This window comes from Archocentrus centrarchus, chromosome 1 (assembly GCF_007364275.1).
Source record: "Archocentrus centrarchus isolate MPI-CPG fArcCen1 chromosome 1, fArcCen1, whole genome shotgun sequence".
Taxonomy (NCBI): Eukaryota; Metazoa; Chordata; class Actinopteri; order Cichliformes; family Cichlidae; genus Archocentrus; species Archocentrus centrarchus.
Window position 1 is genome coordinate 7,472,702 of NC_044346.1, and position 27,672 is coordinate 7,500,373.

The following is a 27,672-nucleotide window of genomic DNA, read 5'->3' on the forward strand; positions in this document are numbered from 1 at the left end:
GGATTCTGGAATGTCTGCGAGCGACCAGCTGACTGTGTGCAGCCCCACCCCCCTCTGTTCAAACCTTGAGTTTGTAAGAGGCGGCCAATCAGAAAGGATGAAGGATGAACCGAAGGGTTGCACAAGGCTTAGTATAAGATGAAGAGGGATTTGAATTCTGAACCATGTAAAACTACTCAAGTAAGCAAATATCTCCTTCTGTGAGACTCATGATCTCTTTCACTGTATGTAACGACACTCTGTGGCTGTCTGTCAGTCTATCAAATTCAAGGTTTTTTCTGTGTGACTGAGGAGGACAGTATTCCCATTTCCATTTTTAGGACTTTAATTCACCAGAGAATTTCACACCAACAGCTGTGGCTCTGGGAGTACTGTGGGTTCTCCAGTCACATGTTTGGCATTTTGGTTCCCAGTCCGTGCAGTTATCCACGGATCGGAAAGTGAAGCTAAATCCTTTTTGTTGTTGAGTCCGTAGCTTCACTTTGTGTCACTCAGTTTGTGGCAAGTACACTGACACTTTGGGTACCTTAGACACAGTGAAACAGTGTCCTAGCGCTGACTTTTATGTTGCAGGATATGTTTTATTTTAAATAAATGCCACAAGTTAAAAAAAAAAATTTTTTTAAGTATCTCAAAACATATTTGATGAGTGGGACATAAGCAACTTTTTCACTGTTTGGCTGTCTTTTCAAAGCTTCCTTCATGCTTTTGTTTGATCCTTTTTTTTTTTTTTATGAAGATACATGCACTGCATCTTAGCCTGCATCCATGGCATCTACTCAGTTCTTCCATAACTGTAAAAAATTGGTTTGTAAATAAATCCTATTGTGCACAAGGACACTTCTCACACTGCTGCAGAGCAGCATTCACGGTTCAGTGAGCGCAGTGAAGATGTTTTAATCTAGCAGCCCAGAGGACAGCAAATAAACTACTAGATGGAGATTAAGTGGATTTTGTGTTGCTATGGACAATGTTATTACCACACCTACACACCCACACAAGCTGTTAGCTACACCTATATTATTGTACCGTAGACTGAGCAGGATTTATTTTGGGTATGACCCCATTTATTAAGAGGTATTTGATATTGCAACCTCTAATAGCAGAATGCCAAGTACTGCCACGTCTAAAAACTTCCACAGAATGTTTTGTGGAAATGTTCACGTATTCAAACCAATTATGTAAATATCAGATCTTGATTTTCTCTGCTGCGTTTATGCTTTTGTGAATTTTGGCCAGCTAGAGTTTGACATGGTTGTTCAGTTGTGCAATGTGAAATGAGAGCTTGTGTTGAGGTCAGAGAAGCTCACTGGAACTGCTGAATCATTTAATTCTGTCACAGGGCGTTTTCATACTTGGCCTAAATACTCAGCTCTCCACCCAGGGTCATTTCTTTGGAAGAGGAAGACATTATTAGAGGACCATACTACATTCACTGGCCACTGAGTTAGGTATATCTATTCAGCTGCCCCTTAACACAAATATCTAATTAGCCAGTCACGTGGCAGCAACTCAGTGCATTGAGGCATGGTCCAGATGAGCTGCTGAAGTTCATAGTGAGCATCAGAATGAGGAAGAAAGGTGATTTAAGCGATCGTGAATGTGTCATGGTTGTTGGTGCCAGACGTGCTGGTCTGAGTATTTCAGAAACTGCTGATCTGCTGGGATTTCCCCACACAGCCATCTCCAGGGTTTACGGACAATGGTCCAAAAGAGAGGAAATATCCAGTGAGCGCCAGTTTTCTGGGAGAAAATGCTTTGTTGATGAAGTCAGAAGAGAATAGCTGATTCAAGCTGACAGGAAGGCAGCAGCAACTCAACTAATCACTCAACCAAGGTAAGCAGAAGAGCATCTCTGGACACACAATCACCAAGAAGCTCTTGGATTAACACCTATGTTCATACTCAGGCTTTATTTTGATGTCAGCTACACACCTGTAAAGTTTGCTGGCTGTTTTGCACAAATGTGATGCTATCATGTTGACAAAATGTGCCCAGCATTTGTCCAGCATGTGTCTAGCATTTGAAAATTACAGCAACAACAAAAACATAACTGTGTAAGTCGTCACATGCAGAATAGTCTGATTATCATAATCCGCTGAGCCCACAGGTGAAAGTGATGAGTATAAGTTTTATAAAGCATATTCCTCGAGCTTCAGCATGACAGAATTACAAAAATATGTGAATGTGGAGGAGCCTGCTCATAGAAGAAATAGGAGGGTGTGAGGCGGTGCAGCAAGAGATGATAACAGAGCACAGGAAGGCGCAGAAGCATGCAGAGCGGTGTTGCAACATTCACAATAAGGGCGCTCCTGTTACTTTACAAGAGGAGTTTGAATCAGGGGGCAAAGAGTCACGCCTGACAGAATGTCCAGCGCCTCCTAGCAGTGTTTTTGTTACTGCAACACACTTTGGTGGAGAGTCCACTGTCATTCTGATAATATATTTATATATTTTGACCACCTTGGTGTACTCACTGTCAGAAGAACTTGTCATTTTGGTTGCGATGAATTATTCATTTACTTCAAAACTTAATTTAAAGGCATGATTTGAAGGTTCTGGGTAAATCACAGCCTTTTGCAGTTTGGCTATCGTGTGATTCAGTACTGAGAACTTCAAGTGTTTGGAGAAATGTGTCAAAACTATGTGGAAAAAATGTATATATTTAGATTTCTAAAGCCACTGGTATTAGATATGTTATGGTTTTCTCATGTTGATATATGAAAAGAGTGTTTTTCAAGCTGACACCTAATTTATATCTTTCATTGGTGATACATCTGTACTCGAACTGCTTTGATATCAATAAATAATGAGTATTTGACTATGATTATAAAAAAAACATTGAAATCCCTCCAGCATATCTCTGGCTTTTGGCTCATTTAACTAAAGCGAACACAAAGAATTAGGGGAAATGTGCCTCTGGATTTGTAGTTTAATGTGGTTGACATTTTGATGTCAGCCTTGCATGTCTGCTTATGTTTAATGTAAATATTGTCTTTTGCAAAGGTTCCAGCACAGATAAGACGCGCGGTGTCTTAGCTGGAATGAAACGAACCCCATCTGTCCTCCTCACTGTTGGCAAAGCCAAGAGCAGCAAGATGGCCGATGTCCATAACTTCATCAACATCTCAGGCCAAGCGAGCTGGCCTGTTCCTTCTGGCTCTCTTATCCCATTTGTATTCATCTACCTTTCCAGTGAATATATTGGTTTATCGCTTCCATATACAGAACATGCTTCATTGTTTGACTGTGACAGTTGAGTTAAGCCTCGGTGTGTGGCACTCTCTTCCTGACAGTTGTCAATAAGTGACCTGAAAATACCTCAGCTTCTCTCCCCTACTCTGCAGGAAAACCAACAAACCCAGACATATTTTATGGGAATAATCATATTTTCAGAGGGTAAACATATACAAGCACCTTGTTGTAGAACCTTTGGGAGTACTGGTGGTATTGCCGGTGAAGGTAGGAAAGTCTGCAAGCTTTGATTCCCCTTTTTTTTTTGCCTCATGCGCAACTTTAGCTCACTAGATTTGACATTTCCAAAGGCATCACGAACTGAGAAGAAAAATGAAAAAACAGCTTTAGTCTTTGCTTTAGTCTCAGTGGTGTGTATTCTTTGCAAACATCATCCAGAGACAGTCCTGAATTTTGAAACATCGTTGTGAGTTGCTGTGAGTCAGCATGCCTGTGGCCTGTTGTCTGTTGTGTTAATGACAAGTGATGTGTCATGACAAACAGCTGAAGAGAATGAGTATCGATTAGGAGTAATAATTTTATTCTTTAAATGTCCATTTGCTACTTGTGTGCAATGTCTCCCCCTCATGGTGACCATGAGAAGGATTTTTGTTTTTTAAATTTCATAATCTAAAAGTCATGCAAAGGGGTGTAATTTTCATTTGAAGTTAAATTAAACCTGTAGTATCTGCTTCATGCATTCAAGACATTAGGTGTAAATGTCAGTCAAAAAGCCTTTTAAAGTATGCTCTGCAAAAAACTGTGAAGGTCATTTATAAGCATTGAACATTACGGTGCAGGCAACACCACTGATGGATTGTTTTTTGTGGCCCCCCAGAGGCCTATTGGAGCACTGAAGTTATGCTTCAAAGAGCAGAACTGCCATTATAGTTTACAGCCTAATAAAAGAGCAATTACAGTGAAAATGGGAACTTCAAAATATTGAAACATCCCCTGAGGATTAGAGCTCATTTCCAGAGTGAAATAGGTGAGCAGAAGAGAGAAGAAGCAATAGAGACACAGAGGATAAGAGCAAGATAGATAGATAGGTGTCATTATTTGTAATCAAATATACCTTATGAAAACACCCCCCCCTCTCGCGTACCATTTTTTATTTTTTTTTAGTGATTCACAATAACTCACGAGTATCCAGGAAAGGGAAGTTATGCCAAGCACCTGCTCCCAGTCCCTTTGAGAATATTGTTGTTATACATAATAAAATCAGCTGACAAGAAAAACTGTCTTTCGCGGGATACCTCATTAAACCTTTGCACCTGGGTCACGCCAAATAAAATCAACCCAATCTGAAAAAAGTTCCCACCTGACCACATCAGAATCAGCTGATTTTTTTTCTTTTTCATATGCAGTAACTTCAGAATCTCTAATGATGCCACACGATTATTATCTGAGGTGCCGGCCGTCGGGTTGGTTGAAATTAGGTGCTTTTTAGTTTGTCCAGCATTGTTGAGCTCTCATAATGTCTTCAGTACAGAAGCTAGCTACATGACATTTAATCACACATAAGCTCTGTTACATCACCATGTGGGTCAGGTCGCTGGTCAAAACAAGTCAAATTCCTCCTTTGTACCTCATTTTAATACCAGGCTGGTCTAACCATTCCCTCTGTGAACTTTCTGATAAAGTGCTATTTTAACACTTGTGAATATTACTCATGGCAGCTCATAAAATAGTCACAGCATAAAACCGCATTCAAACTGTGTCCTGGGAAATTGTGGAATTGTAATGTAATGCCACCTGCTTGAGTTGAGTCGGGGTTTGTGTATTTGCTGGTGTGGGAAGTTACCCAATGGTGCATCACTATGGGAACAAATATTTGTACAAATCCTGCCTCTCTTCTCCAGAATGATCCTCTCTATTTCCCTAATAAGCCAGCTTCATAGAGGCCCAGTGGCCTAATGGATAAGGCATCAGCCTCCGGAGCTGGGGATTGTGGGTTCAAGTCCCACCTGGGTCATTTACATTGCATTTAAGAACTCTTCAGGTGACACACAAATGTTGGATGATAAATTAGAAATGCCTTTTTTTGTGAGGTCAGACAATGCTGAGGAAGAAAGGTTCCCATAGATAAACTTTGATGCAAAAGAGAACCCAATAAATTAGGAACTTTAAGGTTTAGATTATCCTTTCTTTGTGGTATGTTTTATTGTGTTGCAAGTAGGTATGTAGTGCTCAAAGACTGTAAGAAAGAAGGCTATGACTTCCAGGTCCAAAATATGCAGCCTTAACACTACATTCATTCTAATGGCCAGCAGGGGGCGCCTCCTCTGCTGCAAAAAGAAGTCAGATTGCGCAGAAAGAAAAGCTTACTCAATCTCTGATCTTATTAAATGTTTTCATGACAGCTTTATTTTGCTAGCTTTAGGGCTGGCCTACTCTGTGACTGAGAAGTGCTCAGCTTCAGGCTAAAAGCACCACTCTATGCATAAATAAACTCACACAGTGATTAGCATGGCTGTGCACTTGTTTTGTTGTACATATTTCATATTCACTTCCAATCAGAGATGCAAACACAGAGTACACAAGAGTACATGTGAAGTTTAATATCTTTCAAATTAAGGCAGCCTCTAAGCGAGCAAATGATGTACTAAGTTTGCTGGGTACAGTCAGCTGTGAGAGGTGTCACCTTAATTTGGTATATAATTACTAGCTTTATTGTTTTGTTACTTTAGAGAAGGCTTTTTGTTTTACATTTTAACATTGTGTTGTTTGGATAAGAGCTGATCTATGAATTATCTATGAAATTAACATCTTAGATCATATTTTAACTTGCACCCGCCTCAGTGTTCTGAGGATATTGGTGCAAGGATGACAAAGATCCTCAGTGACTCAGGAGCTGCTGATGACTTGCTTTATCCAGTCGGTGAGCCTGGTGATGCGAGTGTAGACGCCGTAGTAGTCTGGACGCCCACAGCCTCTGCCCCAGCTCACCACCCCGGCCAGGAACCAGCGACCTGAAGGCTCCTGGCAGACCAAAGGACCGCCTGAGTCTCCCTGACAGACACAGGCAATGTTAACGGGGGGCACACAAGATTGTAAGTCTCCACAGCACAAAAGGACCATAATAATTGACAGCACTTATAATTACTACAGTGACTCACCATGACATCATCATCATCAGCGTGGGTGCTTAGCCATGTGGCCTTTAAAACTAATTTTACATTTTACGACATGAACATTTTCACACTGGGCTGCAACAGCTAGCAGAATGTATTTAAAAAATAATGATGCACAGTACCAGTCAAAGGTTTGAACACACCTTCTGATTCAGTGGTTTTTCATTATTTAAAAATTGTCTGCATTGTAGATTAACACTAAAGTCATCCAAACTATGAAGAAATACATATGGAATTATTTAGTAAACAAACCCGAAAATGTTTCATATTTTAGATTCTTCAAAGTCGGCACCTCTTGCTTTGATAACAGCTTTGGCATTTTCTCAGTCAGCTTTATGAGGCAGTCACCTGGAAAAGCTTTCAGTTACAGCTGCGCCTGTCAAGAGTTAATTTCTTGAATTTCTTGCCATCTTAATGTGTTTGAGACCATCAGTTGTGTTGTGAAGAGGTAGAGTTGGTTTACAGTGAATAGCTCTATTTGAGTAATGTTTTAATCCATATTATGGTGAGAACTACTCAACTAAGTAAAGAAAAACAACAGTCCATCATTACTTTAAGAAATGAAGGTCAGTCAATCTGAAACATTTCAAGAACTTTGAAATTATCCTCAAGTGCAGTCACAGAGACCATCAAACGTTATGATGAAACTGGCTCTCATCAGGACCGCCCCAGGAAAGGAAGACCAAGAGTTTCCTCTGTTTCACAGGATAAGTTCATCAGAGTTACCAGCCTCAGAAACCGCACATTAACAGCACCCCAGATAAGAGATTTAAAAACACTGACTAGATTCAAAGAAGATTGTGCAGTGAACAAATTTGTATGCTACCTGACATGCGTCTTTCCCTCCACTGCGATAACCAGCACAAAGCATTCTGGGAGTGACCACGTGGCCGTAGGAACGAATGCAGGATTCTTCGCTGACCAGGCGTACATCCACTTTCTGAAGCACATTACTGGCTGTGCCTGGGAAGGGTAGGAGGACAGACCAGCAGAGGTAAGAAGAAGTATTTTCTTTTCGTCATTTTGTGCTTATAAACTATAGGCAAGTCACAAACTAGATTTTCAAGATGAAGCCAAAAGTCATCAATAACCTCTCAGCTGTAATGCTGTTGAATCTTTATGAATCTTAGAAACGAGTTAGGCCACATGCCTGACAGTCACCAGTTGTAAGGGAAAAGTAAGTACTCCCTGACTGGTTGTGTGTGGTTGTGGGAAGTTGCTGGCTGTCACTGACTAAAACTGGTTGCAAAGAAGTATGCAGTGCTGCACTGAAAACCTCCTTGTGGTTGCTTTTAGTTGCTGTCACCCATAGTTTGCATGGAAGATGCCAACTTGTCTACATGGAGACTGTTTATCTTCAGAGTAGAAGTTTTGTCTTTTGATAAGGCACAACTTTAAACTGCTGTGGGTCCTGTGTAGGCGCACCCATTTGGGCCTTGCATGTGCGCCCCACACAGCCCCACCCACACCTACCCACATGGGCCTATACGGTTATGTTTCTTGGCACATTATTTCTAATAAGGAAACACCATACAAGGAAATGTGACTATTGTGGAGAAGATAAAACCATAGACCATGTTTTAGTACAGTGTCAGAAATATGAGAAGGTGTACATGAGAGTAGAAATATTAGATGAGAAATATGAGAGGGTGAGAGAAGGCACTTCCTGGTTGGAGCACACAAATTCCTTGGAGCTTGTGGCAGGAAGGGCATCTGGTGTAAAGATTTGCCAAATCAAATATTTGTTGCTATTCTGACCCCTTGCGAATAATTCTGTTCCACACTCGGTACCAGTTGGTGGCAGTAAATGTACCATGGGGCACATGTGGGGCCCGGGTAGGCAGCCCACTGTGGGCCCCAGTACTGGTGTGAAATGTGAGGCACATCTGGACCCCACAACTAGGCTGTGGGCGTACTCACTGTGGGCCCCTCTCTGCTTAGCGTAGGCAGCCCTCAGTCAGACCACACTATGGGGTTCCCCACTGGGGCCCATTTGGGCCGCACAGTTCAAGACCCAGATGGCTTACATTGATGCCCTACATTTAACACCGGTACTGGAGCCCACAGCCATGTGGGTCTGCCCACTGTGGCCCCACGTGGCCCCCATGTTTGCTGGTCAAAATGTCTTTTAGTGGATTGTTATAGAGGCCTGTTTAAAGTGTCCTCATTTACACACAATTAATGAACAAAAAAGTCTTCCTATGGTAACTAAAGACCGCTTTTTGCAAGTCTGATCTTACAAACACATTTTAATGTATTCAAATCTACCTTTAATTTTTCTCTCAAAAGTCATGTTGATTCTCACAAAGCTTTTCGTGCCAGAAAATGTTTTCCAACACCTTCTTTCTCTCAGCCTTCACCCCCTTTAATAAGTTCAGCAGAAACCACTTCCACCCACACCACTCCATCATCTTGTGCCTCTTTAATTTAAATGAGGTTTTTCATTCGTGCTTGCTCAGATATCAAAATAGCACACCCACTTGCCTCCACATCATCATCCTCACAAAAACTCCCTACATCTTTCACACACTGACAAAAGGGAGTTTTTAAAAACCACACAGTCATTTCCTGTGAAAATGATGCATTATACTGACTAACACGTAAGTCAGTGATCATTCTTGCATTAAGAACAACAAAAAAAAAGTGTGTGGATAGTCTTCTTTTTAAAATAAACCTTCAAATTAAAAGCAGTAAATAAAACTGCACTTTAAAACTGTTAGTGTTCATGAAGCGGCTCAGTGGGATTTAAGTGTCTTTTAAGCCTCGATGCTGCATCTATGCATAAAAAAAGCTGTAGTTAAATGTGATCATGGAGGATGAAAAATGACTGTTTTGAGAGGCAGCTGTGCAGGCAGGGCAGTGGGTCCCAACCTGCGAACAGTGACCCATTAAATACATCGGATGATAAAGCTTAAGCCTGCAAGATGGTTGATCATACATAAAACTGATTAGACATTCCTGTAATGAATATGTTTTGCCAGCTCTGAAAGCAAATCAGTTGCTATAGACTCCTATGTTAAAATGTCCAACTTTATAGCAGAAATGAAGATAGAAAAAAACTGCTTTGGTCTCTATGGACCTGTGTCTGTGCCTTTTGGAACATTTTAATGTCATTACCTGACAAAAAGTAGTCCAGGGGGCACAGTACACCTGGACAGGTCTCCAGGGCCAAAACACAGAGACATCCTCAATATTCTTAAATCCACACCTAAAACCAATTTAAAATCATCATTTAAACCAAACTGCATGTCTTTGGACAGTGGGAGGAAGCTGGAGTACCCAGAAGAAGCCCATGCAGGCATAGGGAGAACACCCAGACTCCACACAGAAAGGCCCCAGCCCACCAGGAGAGTCGAACCAAGATCCTTCTCTTTGTGGGCAAACCATATGTATAATTAAATTATTTTATTTGCATGCTACTTAGTGCTAGATACAGATGCCACAGATACTAATCTGGTGCAAGACACCCATGTTGCACCTTGCTAACCATGTGTGCTAGCATTAGTTGACAACTCAGGGCTCCATCCTCTTGGCCAAATATGATCACCTTGTGCTCCTTGTCCCTATACTCAGGATGGAACACGATTTGAGTGCTACGTGACTCCACCAGAGTTTCTTCTTCTTCTGGCTTTAGTGTGCCAGGCATGGCATCATCTTTCAGATGGCACGTGTTAAAACTTCACCTTGCTGACAGAGTGGGAGAGACAAAACTTCTATAGACATTATTAAGGTTTTCAGTGGTAGGTCATTAACTGACACAATGGCTCAGTTTTGTAAAATGTGCAACCTATGATAAAGTGTAGCAGACCCTGTCATATTTTGAGAGGCCAAGCCAAAAACCTGGAAATCACTGCCATAGGTTTCCTGGATAGTAAAAGATACTGTAGTTTTGATCATTAGATTCCCTCTTCTTACTGCTGTTCCATGCTCTATCCTCTGTACACATCCTTGAAGCTCAACCCTTCCCTCTTTCCCTGCTCACCTCCCTCCTGGAGAGTCCCCCAGCCAGTGACCCAGCAGAGCAGGCCTGGCTCCAGCTGGTGTGTTGGTGGGGGCAAGCAAGCAGGTCGAGCATGCCCAGCCAGCAGCGCAGGGGCGGGCCGGTCCAGCTTCAGCAGGGCCAAGTCATAGTCGTGGGACTCATCATCATAGTAGAGGTGAAGATGGATGCGTTGAACCCGCGCTACCTCCTCTGTGGGGCTGCTACGGTTAAGCAGAAGTTTACCAAGGTAGACTGTCCACACTGAGGGGGAGTAGAGACTGCAGCAGGAACAGAAGACAGAGGTCAAATGTGTTATAGGGTCAATAAGACGGCTTTTTTTTCCTGTTATCTTCCTCATCCACTGACTCTGAAGGCCGCATACACTTTTAATCATCGTGCAAAAAAATTAAGCAAGGAAGAATTGTTAATCCATGGGAGGATGTTGCAGCTAAAGCTTTGGCGACGGTCCAGCCAGCTAATGCTGGGTTGAAACACAGAAGCGTATATAAATGCATAAATAAACTGGCTCTGAGTCAGACAGGCTTAACCTTGGTCAGCAGAGATACAACATGAGGACAGAATGAAGCAGCAGCAGCAAAAATAAACTTGTATTATTTATACAAAAAGTACTGAAATGTTTCATCAACGTCACTGCAGAGGACGATAATATTTTAATCTTTGCACAGCAGTCTTCTGTTGTTTTCCTTCTGACAGCACTTTTTAACACCTCAGTCATCACAGCACTTCCTGCCTTCTTGTTTCCTGCCCTTACCGGTCGTCATAGAAACAGTGGGCAGCAGACACCACCCACTGGCTGGCGATTAAAGCACCACCACAGATGTGGGTACCCTGCACCTGCAGGCTGGCCTGCCATGGCCACTCCCCTTCTGAGGCGTTGGTACCCCCAACGATGCGGGTGGAGAACTGCCTCAGGCCGCACTCTGAATACACACACACACACACACACACAGGAATGGTAAAGCTCACTGATGACGGCAGTGTGTGCTACATACTGTAAGTAAAATGCTTGAGCGCTACTAAAACAAACACAGAGGTACTGAAATTCTAATTTATTAAAGTTAAAATTATTAGAATAAAGTTCGAAAGTGAAGCACAGTTTGAGAGCACAAATTGAGTCTTCTCACCACACTGTTTCTCATCGGAGGCATCGGGGCAGTCAGCCACAAAGTCACACTCAGGATTCGATTTCTTCAAGCATGTTCCATCAGCACACACATAGGTCATATCTGTACACTGTACACCTGGACATGGACACACATATAAATACCCTGCTCAAAAAAATTAAAGGAACACTTTTTATATAGCATCAAGTCAATTAAACTTCTAGGATGTTGATCTGGTCAGTTAAGTAGCAGAGGAGTTATTAATCAGTTTCAGCTGCTTTGGTGTTAATGAAATGAACAACAGGTGCACTAGAGGGGCAACAATGCGACAACCCCCAAAACAGGTGAAGGCCACTGACATTTTTCCCTCCTCATCTTTTTTTTTTTAATGTTTTTTCACTAGTTTGCTTTTGGTGTCACTACTGATAGCATGAGGTGATACCTGGACCCTACAGAGGTTGCACAGGTAGTCGATATGTGCAGTTGCCAGAAGGCTTGCTGTGTCTCCCTGTGCTCTTCACACACATGTGCACATGTGACAGACATGGAAGACTCTGGAGAAGCTGTGGAGAATGTTATGCTGCCTGAAATGTTGTCCAGCATGACTGGTCTGGTGGTGGGTCAGTGATGGTCAGGGGAGGCATATCCCTAGAGGGGTGCACAGACCTCTACGGCACCCTGTCTGTCATCAGGCATCGAGATGAAATCCTTGGAAATTGTCAGACCCTACACTGGTGCAGTGGGTTCTGGGTTCCTTCTGGTGCACGACAATGCCTGACCACTGTCTGGCCCCCACGCTCGCCTCTGAACACCTCTGAGACATTATGTTTCGGTCCATCTGACGCTGCCAGGTTGCACCTCAGATTGTCCAGGAGTTCAGTGATGCCCTGGTTCAGATCTGGGAGGAGATCCCAAGGACACCATCTGCCATCTCATTAGGAATATGCCCCGACATTGTCAGGCAGGCATACAAGCACATGGAGGCCATAGACACTACTGAGTACCATTTAGAGTTGCTGCAATGACATTTTGGCAAAATGGACTAGCCTGCTGCATCATTTTTTCACTTTGATTTTTCAGGGTGTCTTTGAATTCAGCCTCTGTAGAAATTTTCTAACTAAATTTTCACTTCTATCTAACGATGTCACATCCTTTCCTTTTAACACATTACCCAGTCCATATCAGATACAGACATCAGCACGATTTTTCCCCACTGAGATCTGATGTGTTTTAATAATTTTGTTCCTTTAATAATTTTTGCATTTGTGCTGTTCCATAATACAATAACATTCAGGAATCTCAGAGCTGGTTGATTTTCTTAGGCCACGTGTACACTGTGAATCGTGGCCACTCACCTTCTAATCCTGTGTTTACTTTCCACATCACTTCAGCTTGATGGTAAAAAGGAACCAAACTGCATGTGGTGGCTATTCTTACTGTTTAGACTGAGAGGACAAAGGTATCTGGGACTTCTAAAAGTGTGCAGGACAAGATAAAACTGCACCACTATGTCTTGGACTTATGGTCAAATATTCTTGTTATGTTTTTTGTTGGGAACATATCAGGATACATCAGTGTCATCAAGGCTGAGCTCCTATGGCAGCAGCCGGGGTTTGATTCTGCTGCAGGCGCTTTGCTGCATGTCCCCTCCCCCACACCTTCATGCCTCTCTAATTGTTACTATTTAATAAAAAATCCAAGGACCTCAGAGATGGAGGTCGGAAAATGGTTTGAGTGATTGGATCACATTGATTACATGTGTAAAGCACACTTGTAATATGATTGTGTACGAATCATTTTAAAAAGTCGCAAATTTGAGTTCTCAGGAAATGTAGTTTTGGAGGCATCAAACTGCATGTAATCTAATTAGAGGCATTTGAATGATTTTTCCAATAAACACCATGCAAGTATTTTTATGTGTGAAAATAAGGACAGACTCTTACCTTCAGTACAGTTCATCTCGTCTGTAGCTTCAGGGCAGTCTGGGTGTTGGTCACACACTTTGTAGTAGTCCACACACTGACTGTCCTCTGGACACTTGTATTGTCCCACACATACTGAGAGACACATTTAAACATTAAATTTAGTACCACTCAGTGACACTAGTAAAAGTGACATTGTGTATTTATCACAATTACATGGTTCAGATGATCAAACACATTTTAATATTAGTCAAAGATAACCTGAGTAAATACAAAACGCAGGTTTTAAATGATGATTTCTTTTATTAAAGGGAAAAAAAAAACACAATCCAAACCTGCCTGGCCCTGTGTGAAAAAGTAATTGCCCCCTAAACCTAATAACTGCAATCAAGCTTTTGCAATAACTGGCAATGAGTCTTGTACATCACTGTGGAGGAATTTTAGCACACGTTTCTTTGCAGAATTGTTTTAATTCAGCCATCTTAGAGGGTTTTTGAGCATGAGGGTTGGGGTGGCTGTAGCTCAGGAGGTAGAGCAGGTCACCCACCAATGGGAAGGTTGGTGGTTTGATTCCGGGCTGCATGCCAAAGTATCCTTGGGCAAGATACTGAACCCCAAGTTGCTCTCCGACTCAAGCGTTGGAGTATGAATGTATGTGAATGTTAGACAACAAAAAAGAGGTGCTTAGCTTAGTTACATATAGAAGTGCTTGTATGAATGTGTGAATGTAAACATGTTGTATGAGTGCTCAGATACAGTAAAAATATATAAGAACTAATCCATTTACCATGAATGCACTGTTTAAGGTCATGACAAAGCATCTCCATTGGATTTAGGTACAGACTTTGATTAGGCCACTCCAAAACCTTCATTTTGTCTTTTTATAGTCATCCAGAGGTGGACTGCTGATGTGTTTCTGATCATTGTCCTGTTGAATAACCCAAGTGCTCCTGAGCTTCAGGACTGATGGCTGGATATCCTTCAGCATTTTCTGGTAGAGAGCAGAATTCATGGCTCCATCAATTACAACAAATCTTCCAGGACCTGAAGCAGCAAAGCAGCCCCAGACATCACACTTCTACCACCACCATGTTTGACTCTGATGTTCTTTGTATGAAATGCTGGCTTAGTTTTGTGTCAGATTTAACAGGACTGAAACCTTTCAACAGGTTCATCTTTTGTCTCATCAGTCCACAGAATATTCTCCCAAAAGTTTTGGGGATCTTCAAGATGTTTTTTTCAAATGTAAGTCGAGTCTTTGTGTTCTTGTTGGTCAGCAGTGTTTTTCTCCTTGGAGTTCTCCCATGGATGTCATTTTTGCTCGGTCTCTTTCTTATTGTTGAATCATGAACTCTGACCTTAACTGAGGCACGTGAGGCCTGCAGTTCTTTACATGATGTTCTGGGTTCTTTTGTGACCTCCTGGATGAGTCGTTGATATTGGAGTGATATTGGTCGGCCGGTCACCCCTGGGAAGGTTCACCACTGTTCCAAGTTTTCTCCATGTGTGGATAATGGCTCTCACTATGAAGTCCCAAAACTTTATAAATGGCTTTGTAACCCTTTCCAGACTGATAGATGTCAATGACTTTGTTTCTCAGCTGTTTCTTTAGATCCTGACATGGTGTGTTGTTTTTTTGAGCTCTTTTAGCCTGCTTCACTTTGTCAGACAGGTTCGATTAAAGTGATTTCTTGATTCAGCAGGTCTGGCAGTAATCAGGCCTGAGTGTGGCTTGTGAAATTGAACTCAGTTTTTCAAAAACTGCAGTTAATCACAGTTAATCTATCATTTCAGATAGGTTTGGCCTGTTTTTTTCCTTTAATAAATAAAATCATCATTTAAAATCTTCATTTTGTTATGTTTGGTAGAACAATGCATTCAGATCATGATTCCATTTGTGAAAACTGCCAGACATGATAGGCTTTAGAAAAAAAAAATGCATTTTCCATTTACTCAGGTTATCTTCATCTAATATTAAAATTTGTTGGATGATCTGAAACGGGTAAGTGGTGACAAATATGGAACAAATAGGAAATCGGGAAATATACATTTTCACAGCACTGTATAAATAGTGACCTTTGTCAAACCACTGATAACACTGTAGCTTGACAAGCTGCCAACCCTCGCAGGTTTTAAAATTAGAGATGCTTTCTGCCATATAAGTGCTTTCATGGGATTTTTAAAGAGCAGGCCCATCAGATCAGATCAACATCACCCTTGGATTTAAAGCCAGCCATCTTTCATTAGCAGCACTCTGATAAGGCTCACATTTGTTGTTTTCCTGGAACGATTCTACTCTCACTAAATCTGTCATATAAATCTGACAGCTTCCGATCTCCAGTGTCACAAGTGGCCTCATAGGGTAGTGGCTGACAGACAGAAAATTCAACATTATTTAAATACAGTGGGCATTCAGTATTTGAAGTCTTATTTTACTTTCTCCATGTGAAGGCAGAATTATTTATGTTTAGACTTCTATATATACCGCAGTTCCTCTCATCAAGTCCATTGGGACAGTCCTTGATTCCATCACAGATGGGCACACAGAGGCCATTCACACTGCAAAGGAACTGGCCTGGGCAAGCTATAAAACACACACAAATACACACAGCTCAAAATTATGTTCAGAGATGGAAGGAAAAATACGTCCCAATAAATTCATCAGCATTTCACGAGTGTCACTTCCAGCATCCAAAACTCACGATCTGAGAGGTTGAAGATGCTGTATTGCAGCTGAAGGCCCGGCCCTGTGAGTGACACCTCAGATGTCATGACAACAGTGATTGTCATAGAGCGCAGGAAGAGGCGTTCGCTGTAAGGCTGCAGACCTCTGGTACCGCACAGCCTGAGAAAAAACAAGAGAGAGACTGAAATTCAGGGGAAATGTCCCCTTAAGGCCTCACCTCTCTGCTTGATGGATTTAAGAGTTTAAAAAGCAAAAAACAAAACAAAAAAAAAAACAAACAAACAAACAAACAAAAAAAAATATATAATTTGCTTATACTGAAACTAAAATCCCCTCAAATTTAAAGGTGATTTAGTCATCAAAACGAGCATGTGGTACAATGCTGCCCCCTGTTGTTCAGCAGAGAACAAAATCCTATCAGGGTCCAAAAACATTTTACTGTGTAATGTGGTCCATTTCTGCTTTATACTTACTAATAAATCAGCTAAGTGCATGCATTATAACCTGTATTAAACACTTACATTGCTCCTCCCTGTCAAACACTAAACTACACACAGTCTGCTTACTAACAAAGTGCACACTGTGTAACAGGTATTATTTTTGCTGTTGTTAGTTACATCCGCAGTGTCTGGAAGTAAGGAGGCTAAAATATCTGAGGACACTGGAGGCTCAGCATCTGTGCACTACACAGAAAAGTGGTGTAGAGTCTGTTCTCTTTTTTTTTTTATGTGTAAACATGTAGAACCACTTCTAGGTTAGGAACTGGCATTACTTCAGGAGGAAGACAAAGGTCCTTGTGGCGCATGGTACCTGCGATTCTGGATGATCCACTGTCCCTGGGTACAGGCCTGGTTGTAGCTGGCTCTGCTCAGCTCATAGCCCTCAAATGTCAGACACAAGCCCATCCCTGTGCTGGGCATCTGAAATCACACACAGGACAGAAAATCCATCCATCAATACATTTTCTTAACAGCTTCCTACAAGGTCATACTTGAAACTGGAAAAAACAAACAAACAAACAAAAAAGGGACCACATACACCCCATAATGTATTTGTAACATTATGATATGAGTTGCCTTTAGTGATTTAAAGTTTGAAATGAATATTGCAATGAATAAAAAAAAAAAAAAATCCACCAATATGCAGCTCAATAAAAGATGTACAGCTGGAGAAGAGGCTTACAGTAAAGCTCCAGGTACAGTTGGTGTTTGGAGGGTAGTAGCTTGGAAAGAAAGGTGTCTTGAGTGTCCCTTGGACCCCCGATACTGCCTTCAGCTGTATAGTGGAATTACAGTCTAAGAATGATAAAGAAACCAAGAAAGTTTGTTCAATGTACAATATGATCATAAAAGAAGGGGAAATAATAAATACAGCAGCATCCAGAAAAAACAGACTTTTACCCAGTGTATTGGAACAGGACTTGGTTGAGTCTGGTTTTGTAAGACTTAGACTACCAAAAAAATAGATGCCGATAAATCCTGCATACTTTGGATGAATAAACTTTAAGGGGGCCGCAGCACTCTTGACTTTGGGAACCACTGCTGTAACATAATCACTCAGGTGATGACCTAAAAATTTCTAGTGCCACCAAAAGGCTGACATTTGCATTTCTCTTATCTCATCTCTCTCTGACTTTGTTTTCATTTTGCTTTATTAAACTGACACTAGCAGCATGTTAGTATTGTCATCATGAGCGTGTGTCACCACTGACTCAAAACACCATTGTGATTCAAATTGTAGTCCTAGCCAGCTGTTAACATGGCTGCATTCTAATCTCAACAGCATCCATATGCATTTCCATTTAGTTTTAGCCTAGCAGCATAAAAATGGTTTCTTCGTTTCACTGCCCCATGTGACCCACTTTTTTACTTTAGGTCAAATTATTGTATTTTATTGTAAATATATATATATGATACATTTCTTAACCAGTAAGAAGTGTGAGACATTAAGACATTCTTACCCTGGGGTTTCCAAGCCTGTGCAGACAAAGAAAAGGATTCTTTGTAATTGTACAGACCCTGTTTCCAAACCACTGTCATCCACTCTCCTGATGAGAGGACACGGACCACACGCTCATGTCTGCTGCAGCCATACACACTGGGAGGACAGATGCACAGAGGCCATAAATGACAGTGATGCTAATGTGTTAGTATTTGTTTATATTTTGGCCATTTACAACAGGAACTATAGAGGCCATATTCAATGGTAAGGCCTACTTAAAGGTATAGTCAGTAGGTTTTTGAGGTTATTTAAAAGAAAAAAGGAATATCGTACTCATAAATATATAGTGTGCAATTATGTTTTCCGACAAACTGATGGATTTTTGTAAACTTGGAATTAATCCAATAAAAATACATAGGACCAGGCATCAATTTGTGGAAGCCACCATGCTCCCCCAGCAGTGTGAGGGGACAACATGGCAGGACACAGTGGCACTGGAAGGACACCTCCCTTCTGTCTAATTGCATCTGATCTAATTGCATTTTATGTATGTGGCTAGAGGCTGGCCGCATACGTAGTATGCCAAAGGCAGAGAAGAAGTTGTATGCATTTGTCTGCCATGGACGGACATTTAAATTCATGCCTGCAGCTTCAGACTCAAGATACAAAAAGGCTCATACCTACATTTTATCGCTGGAGAAGAGTTCCCCTTCACCAAAGAAACAAAAACACGGAGGAAAGAGACAAGGCCGTTGGCATGCAGTTCAATTCAATTCAATTCAACTTTATTTCTGTAACACCCAATCATAACAAACAGTTGCTTTAAGCTGCTTTATATTGTACAGTAAAGACCCTACAATAATTACAGAGAAAACCCAACAATCGAAATGACCCCCTATGAGCCAACTTTTGCTGTATGTGCCAAGTAAAAAAAAAATGTGGAGAGGAGGTGGTCCTATTTTAAAGGTCAGGCCAAACATTGATTTAATTGTTTTGTTATTTATTCTGTTTGCTTCACTGTATAAATGTTTCTGGCACTTTACATCAGTGCCTTAAGTGCTTTCACAGTGCTGTGTATCAGTCTAAATATACTTGTCTTGGTAGGAGAGACTCACGATGTGATGAGATGATTATCAGATGGGGTGAGGGAGTTGTACACCAGCAGCCTGTCACGGCACTCTGGAAGCAGCCACTCCATGCGGAGCTCAAGCTGGGACCCCGGGGTGGTCTGGAGGTGCCACAGACAGGAGGAATGCTGTGTGTTGGGGCCACGGAGCACCACGGGGCTGCTGGACACCACCTTCTGATAGCGGTAGCAGTCTTGGGGCAAAGAGGCCAAGAATGAAATTCAGAATTGAGTTTGCACGTTTTGTGCACATTTGATTTGTAAATGTTAAACTTTAATGGCTTGTGTTTCTATAGTTTAGCTTCAGCTGGTAGGGACTGACGACATTATGCTAAAATGTGACATTTTACTTTGACTTTGTGTTTGGAGCTATTATGTTCAAAGGAATTATTTTAAAAGGATTAATGAGTGGTCATTAAATTAAACTAGAGCAGTGGGCCATGTGAAACTACGGCATGAGAAACAGTCAGTTTATAGAGTGTTCGGTGTCTATGCTTAACAAGGCCCAAAAATTTAGTCTGCTTTAATAAAAGCTGCTAACATTAGCATTCATTGATAACTACTGTAGCATACTAACTACAAAACCTTTTGCACTGCTTTTACAAAGCAAATATTAATTCAGTTGTTCCAGCACAGACTTCAGTCCGGCCGATTGGAAAACTTGAAGGCATGAAAGCATGAATAAAGGCATGAATAAATGAAGGCATAAATGCAACAGGCTGAGAGGAACTGCTGGTACCGGCAGCCTGTCTCGAGTGTACTCTGCCATCTCGCCCCCCAAAATATGACTTTCAGATTTTTATCTTTTATCCCAAAATGAGCTTTGTTCAGTGAATTGGATATGTAATAAATTGCATTACATGGAAGCGTATACCATAAATCCTCTTCACTGTTGTTTCCATGTGTTAATTTTTGCTTCAGCAAATGTACAGTGTACTGTGCTGCATGCTAATTAAGGTTCAATTACACCAATGGATTAATACAAAACAAGAATTTATAAACAAATAAATTGAAATTAAATCTGATACCAAAAGAGGCTTTCAAAAGGTTTAGAACTTTGGAGTCAGTTTCTGTAGGGGGCAAACAAAAAGAAACAGAAGGTAAATTAAATATAAATTTAATTCAAATCTTTTTCATCTCTTTTTCTGCCTCTCTGTCTCACCACTGACGAATAGCATAGGAAGGTGTAACCGATATCCATCAAAACTGGCCGTCTCTTCCACCTTCGACCTGTTGTACCCCCTCAGGCCCTCCTCCAGGCTGCTGGTGACCTTCTCCAGCGTGACTCTCCCAGCATGGCTGCTGGGTATGGACAGCACTATCCAGAAATGAGCCACAACACTTCCTTCCCTGCAGACATAATGCAGAGCTATAACTGTAAACAGCAATTTAAAAATGTAGTAAAAAGTCTAGGAAAACACAAGGAAAAATAGAAATTCTTTTTTTATTAGTCTGAAAAACAGTGTTTCACTGTGATTACTGCTAGAAAGTATTTGGTGCCTGTGGCCTCATGTTGTCAGAAGTATGCTCGTTTGCACTCGTGTGTGGTGAAATACTAGAAAGTACAGTTTCTCAAAAAGCCACTTAAGCCTGCCCTCAAAAGTAACAACTTCCTAGACTCCCATGCTGAAATGCCCAAATTTACAGCAGAAATAAACATTTAAAGCCTTTTGTAATGATTGAACAGGACGTGGGACATTTTTTTCTGCCTCACCATTTCAATTATATTAAACTTAATGTTACACATTATTAGCAATGCGGGTGCTTTGAGTAAAGATGGGTGCTCATCCTGTTCAGTGTTTGGCTTGAGCTGACCCAAAAAGAGGAATTTAAAAAGCCAAGGTGGGCTATAAGAGGAGACTAGAGTCCCACCTGTCCAGTAACAACACACGAGGGGTGTGGCATACAGAACATCACAAACTGCAGAGGAGACTTGAGTGTGCCGCCAGCAGAGGACCTTAACTGCTTCTTTGCTCAAATTTAGACACCACAGGAACGCTCATCTGTTCCAGCCCTCTCCCCACTTCTCACTGCAGAGGAGCAGAGGGGTGCTCCAGGCAGTGAACCCCAGGAAAGCTACTGACCCAGATCGGGTACCTGGCAAGGTGCTCAGACCATGTATCCACACCACAACCTCATCCTCACCAGGATTTTCAACCTCTACCTGGCCCAGGCAGTCATCTCCCCTATCTAAAATCAGCCACAATCATCCTGGTGCCACAGAAGTCATCCATCACCAGCAAATTATTACAGTGCTGTGGTTTTAACCAACAGGCCCCAGACTGTGAGGCCCCCACCTCTCAGCCACCTGTACACTGAGCACTGGCTACCCACAGGGCTGTGTGCTGAACCCCCTCCTGTACTGCCTCTACACTCACAACTACAGTTCGTCCCACAAAACAACCTCATCATCAGATTTGCTGACAACACCACAGTCGTCGGACTCATCTCAAGGGGAGATGAAGCAGGCTGGTGTTAAGAGAAGAACCTGGCACTGAACACGATGAAAATCATCCTGGACTTCAGGAAGCACCGAACCGACCCAGCTCCCTTCTACATCAACGGCGAGCGTGTGAAGCGGGTCCACACTTTCAGGTTTCTTGGTGCCCTTATCTCTGCTCCTCTTTCTTGGACAGATAACATCACAGCTATCATTAAGAAGGCTCAACAGCAACTACACTTCCTGATTGTTCTCAGGGAGAACAACCTGGACTCTAACAACTTGTCCACTGAGAGCCTCCCGTATCATACTGTATAACAGTATGGTACGGCAGCTGCACTTAGGCAGACGGGGGAGGCTTCAGAGGGTAGTCAAGACAGCACAAACAATTGTTGGCTGCCCTCTCCCCTCCCTGATTGTCATCTACACCTCCCGCTGCCCCAGCAGAGATAACAGCTTCATCAAGGACAGCTCACACCCTGGCTTTAAACTGTTTGAGCTGCAGTCCTCTAGCAGTTAATGTTAGATGTTAGATTCAACACCAGAATCAACACCAGAACAAACAAACTCAGCAACAATTTCTTTGCAAATGCCGCACTCTGAACTCACACACACACACACACACACACACACACACACACACACTGATTCCAGTGTAACCCCTCAACTCTATGAGCTTCCTTCTTTCCCACCTGCTGTGCAATATACTCACACTTCTATGGTAAGTACATTTTGTTTTAGGCCTGTGTTTTCACTAGCCAAAGTTAGCATCTCAAGTAATGTTACAGTGAAAACTGGATAAAAGTTGCTAACCAAGCTAGCTAGCAAGTGCTCGTGTTAGCTCAGAGGTCACTAGGTTTACTCACTAATTGAAATATGATCAAGTCTTTTTTTGATGCGGTAACATCTTTTATATACAGTCTATGGAAATAACAGCCAATAGCTGGTACTTTGTGAAATGTTATGATCTTGGTTAGACTATAATATATCAAAATCTGTCTGTGTGGTAATTGGTTGATCAGGTTGTAGAGAAAGATTTTGTCAGCTCTGACCTCGGTGAAACACAGCAGTATTTTAGAAGTTAGCATAAAACTTTTTTCCGACCACTATAAAGAAGCTACTTTTGGCTGCTCCCTTACTCTCAAGGGAATAAAATCTTGTGGTAAAGCCACAAAGACTTTTTTTTCCCTCGGTTCGTTTTACTCAAGAAAAATGTGCAACACAGTGTATCCTTTAAAGTATACTTGAAAGGCTGCTTAGTGAATCTGGAGTTTGAAGAGTAGCTCATCAGCAGAAAATATCCTTTTGTTGATAAAAAGCCACAAACCAGTTCATTACACTGTTTACAGAATGAATTAAAATGTATATCTGGTAAATAAAAACCCCTGAATTGAACTTGAAGACTTTAAGAATTTACATTTTGGAATCACAGCTGGTACCTGGTCTAAACTACACTACAAAACACAGGGTAATTACAGCCCTAAGTAATCAGCAAAGGGAGCATTAGTGAGGCAAATCAGTTTGAACCCTGAATTAATTAAAATTAGCCACCATCAACATGTGGTACTTGAGTAAGCTGCTTTAAACAGCTGTTTAAACAGCATCCACAATAAGTTATGGTGTTAGCAGAAGTGAAATATTAACTGTATGCAGCTTCTGCCACATCTCTTTTACTATGACTGTGCTGCATGTGCAGAAAAAAATGTAATATACATACGCAAAGGCGAACACAGTGGTGCAGTTGAAGTATCGAGAAAGACCCGACCCTTTCATTATATTCTCTACCTGAAAGAAAGGAAAACACTATCAGCTGATAACATCAAATCATTCAGATGCACAGTGGATGTTAGTAATCCTGTCAGTACACAGTACTGCACACAGTCTACTTTGTACAATATACTGCAAACATAGCCTCTTGAATGCTAATTTAAATTATATTCTTTTGCTGTATTGTTATATTTTGATATAATTATCAGTTAAACTTACTATACTAGTTTTGGTTTATGGTTTAGTTATGTAAGTTACAATAATGATAACATTAATAAGTCTGAATTATTTTATCTACCTAAATGGCCTCACTGAGTGTTAGTAGTTTTTTTAACATTGTGAAAATTACAGGAAATACAGAAAACCTGCATCTGATGGGATCACCTATGAAGTGATCCAAATTACTGCTTTGGACATCTGTATCAGGGGAGCTTATGGTCCCTGCTTACCAGGTTCTCTACTCCCTTGGCTTCTTTCTTGAAAGCAGGACTGTTGTGAGAGGACAGATCAGTAGAGAAGTTCCTGTTGAGGATGGATAAGTAGGCAGTGTACTGCTGCTGGACGCGAGCCTCTAACACCCAAACCTTGTATTCTGTTACAGAGGAAAGTGAGAATTAACACATCATAAATAGAAATTTTGATAATTCTCCTGGAGACATCACAGAGTAACTCTGATGCCATCACAGTACTTCGGCAATAATAATAGTAGTAGTAGTAATAGTATCAGAACACAGTAACTTTTGACTGGTACTGTATAGCATCAAGTCAATTAAACTTCTGGGGTTGATCTGGTCAGTTAAGTAGCAGAGGGGGTTGTTAATCAGTTTCAGCTGCTTTGCTGTTAATGAAATTAACAACAGGTGCACTAGAGGGGCAACAATGAGACAAGTCCCCCAAACAGGAATGGTTTTACAGGTGGAGGACACTGACATTTTTCCCTCCTCATCTTTTCTGACTGTTTTTTAACAGTTCTGCATTTGGCTAGGGTCAGTGTCACTACTGGTAGCCTGAGGTGATACCTGGACTCTACAGAGGTTGCACAGGTAGTCCAACTCCTCCAGGATATCACATCAATACGTGCCATTGCCAGAAGGTTTGCTGTGTCTCCCAGCACAGTCTCGAGAGCATGGAGGAGATTCCAGGAGACAGGCAGTTACTCTAGGAGAGCCGGACAGGGCCGTACAAGGTCCGTAACACATGAGCAGGACCCGTATCTCCTCCTTTGTGCAAAGGAGCACCAGCAGGCCACTGGTGTGAATGTCTCTGACCAAACAATCAGAAACAGACTTCATGAGTGTGGCCTGACAGCCCAACATCCTCTAGTGGGCCCTGTGCTCACTGCCCGGCACTATTGAGCCCAATTGGCACTTGCCAATGATGAGAGCAGATTCACCCTGAGCACATGCAACAGACGTGAAAAGGTCCGGAGAAGCCGTGGAGAACGTTATGCTGCCTCTAACATTGTTTAGCATGACCAGTTTGGTGGTGGGTCCATATCCAATAGAACACCTCTAGGCCATTGTGTTTTGGTCCATCTGATGCTGCCAGGTTCCACCTCAGACTGTCCATGAGCTCAGTGAAGCCCTCATCCAGATCCAGAAGATGAGCACCATCCATTGGCTCAAAAAAAAAAAAAAAACTTCAACTAAGTTAATCTGACACCAACTCCAAGTGAGCTGTACATCACCAGGATTTTTTTTTCCCCTTCAACCAAGTATGCATCAATATCATGGAATATATCATATATCAGTAGTAGCATAAACGCCAATTTAATGTCTATGATGTAGAGTATGAGAGGCAAGCTTAGGAACCCTGGATGTTTTATCTGATTTCTGATCTGAACTCAGTAGAGAAAACAAACTTGAAAAACATCTTGTTGTGTAAAAAGGGTCAGATCACTATTTGGGATAGATGGCTGGTCAAAACAAGTTACAAGTTCTCCTTTTTACCTACATTTTGATATCTGGCTCATCTTCTAGTCTTGATTCCTTCATATTAAAATAATTTTCTGCTATAGTCATGTTTTAACACTCATGAATATACCATGTGGCAACTGAGAAAATAAATATGGAGGCCGCAGTGCTTGTTTTACTGTGATAGTGTTCTTGTTTTGACCGTTTGTACTGTCATCCTCCTTCTGTTGTCAGATTTTGGACAAAGGTGATGAGCTTGGTGTGCAACCCTTGTCGAGATGGACATTTTTTGTTCTCAACATCTAAAACTACTGCAAGGTATCATGCTTTGTCATAGAGGGTGTCCGCATACTAAAGTGTGTTAACTTGTACCACATGCTGTCAAACTCAAAGCTGTCGTCACTGCTCTAGTCCAATCATCTTTCTACGCGCCTTCTTTAAGCCAATCGGCCTCCACTCTGCATGCTTTAAATCTGACTGCTTATCTGTCATTCTCATTGCAACCCACCTCCTCCCCATCTCCACCTCACCCAAGTTACTCAATGCTCCATCCAAGCCTCCATCTTTTTCTTCACCACCACCAGCATCTAGACTCCAAGGGTTCCTGCCCTAATTCCTATCACGGCTGGTGTTCCGTTCTGCCATGATGGGCCATCGGAGCGTGATCACCAAATGGCTTCTTTCTGTGTGGAGTTTGCATGTTCTCCGCATGTTTGTGTGGGTTTTCTCCGGGTACTCCAGTTTCTGCCTACACTCCAAAGACATGCTGTTAGTGGGGTTAGGTTATTTGGTGATTCTAAATTGCCCATAGGTGTGAATGTGAATGGTTGTCTGTCTCTCTATGTTAGCCCTGCAACAGGCTAGCGACCTGTACAGGGTGTGCCCTGCGTCTCACCCTATGACAGCTGGGATAAGCTCCAGCCCCCTGGAGTCATGACAATAGCACAGTATCATATTAAAATATTAATAAAATGAGAGACAATATTTTGCTTACCCAGGAAATACCAAGCCAAAATGGCTGCTGCAACTATAAGGATGACAATGAGGATGACGAGGAAGGCGAGGACGCACTTGCTGGACTGAGACTTCCTAGTGGGGGGAACCACAGCCTGTGTAACAGTTCCCACCTGTAAACAAAAACTTAACATGACCTATAAAGAATCTGACAGAGACAGTCATAATGCTGTGCTTTCCTTTGGGTTAAAGAATAATTAAAATGCACAGAGTCAGAGTCAGTCTGGGCTCGCGGGGCTCTGATGTGGTTTTCTGCTGAGTTATTTGATGTTGGTGTCAATTTGTGTTTTGTTTTGTTTTTCTTGATCTAAATTCTTTTTTAGGCATCGTTGCATATTAGATATTTGCAAAATGCCTTCAGATGTACTTGTTTGCTACAGAGATCATTGGCGCAGTTTGTATGTGGAAGAGCCTTGAACCTGCATCAGTCACATCAACAGCATTCAAAAGCAAAGCAAGAGGCTCCATTTTGAAAAGGTTATATACATTCTATAAAACATTTACTCCAGTAACGCCACAGGTTAGACAAGCATCAAAATCACTACGAGAGACACACATCAGACTAATGCTGTAGCTGTTTTAATATTTTAGTATTACTGACCCCATTGCTTCGAGAAGCATGTGTCGCCCCCTGGTCACATGAAATGGACTTTTTTGACCCGTGGCCAAGCGCCATTGTATCACTCCACATTTCTTGCTCCTTGAGAAATCATCTTGCTGTCCGAGAGGGCGCAGTGATTTCTGAATTTCCGACCAAACGTCTTTTACCAGGCATCGTTGGTAATCGCACGGCTGCACATGTTGCTCTGACAAAGGGCAGTTATCTTTCTGTTTGCAAGTCCAAAGGTTGGAAAAAAAAAAAAAAAAGCCAGTCAGTATTTCCCAAAGCTCATTTGGATTTTGCGTGTCAATCAGAGTTCACTGAGTTATCTCTGTGCATCAACAAAGCAGGAACTGATGGCTTCATATAACTGGTCATGCACGCCATGAAGCACTTAAGTTTCACATCGAGAAGGATCAAAAGCGAGTCAGGTGCACAGCGGTGTTGCTGATGTCACAAATCATCACCTAGCAGCAGCAGCGATGCACCCAGTCACCTACCTGCACAGGTAAGTCTGCCGGGAGTATTTACATATTCATCTCCCCAGAGTTCATTTTTCCATGAAAACAAGGCACCCCAGTGAGCCACAAAGCGAGTGTGCTGCACAGACACATGTGTGTCTTTTATCTCAGGGATTAAAGTTTCCCCTGTTACACACTGATTTAAAAACTCAAGCGGGTTTAAATGTTCATTTTGCCTGTCACATTTAACCTTTGCAAATCAGTAATTAATCATCAGGAGCCCTTTCTTCTTCTTAGTATAATGATTTTTCATGAGTTCACATTAAA

General features: G+C 41.8%; 1 protein-coding gene and 1 non-coding gene across 2 annotated transcripts; one reads left to right on the top strand and one right to left on the bottom strand.

Annotated features, from left to right (window-relative positions):
* Positions 1–5,136: 5,136 nt before the first annotated feature.
* Positions 5,137–5,209, top strand: trnar-ccg (transfer RNA arginine (anticodon CCG)). The gene has a single exon. It is a non-coding gene; the product is annotated as a tRNA-Arg (tRNA).
* A 172-nt stretch (positions 5,210–5,381) lies between these two features.
* Positions 5,382–27,098, bottom strand: tmprss6 (transmembrane serine protease 6). The gene is made up of 18 exons (XM_030735378.1): positions 26,885–27,098; positions 26,264–26,396; positions 23,806–23,948; positions 23,307–23,374; positions 20,312–20,499; positions 20,178–20,219; positions 19,139–19,343; positions 18,043–18,179; positions 17,265–17,377; positions 16,893–17,002; positions 16,099–16,241; positions 15,882–15,980; positions 13,418–13,531; positions 11,496–11,612; positions 11,123–11,291; positions 10,351–10,628; positions 7,195–7,331; positions 5,382–6,246 (listed from the first exon to the last, which is right to left on the bottom strand). Exons 1-18 carry the CDS (start codon positions 26,972–26,974, stop codon positions 6,082–6,084), a joined length of 2,451 nt encoding a protein of 816 aa, XP_030591238.1. The 5' UTR covers positions 26,975–27,098; the 3' UTR covers positions 5,382–6,081.
* Positions 27,099–27,672: the final 574 nt, after the last annotated feature.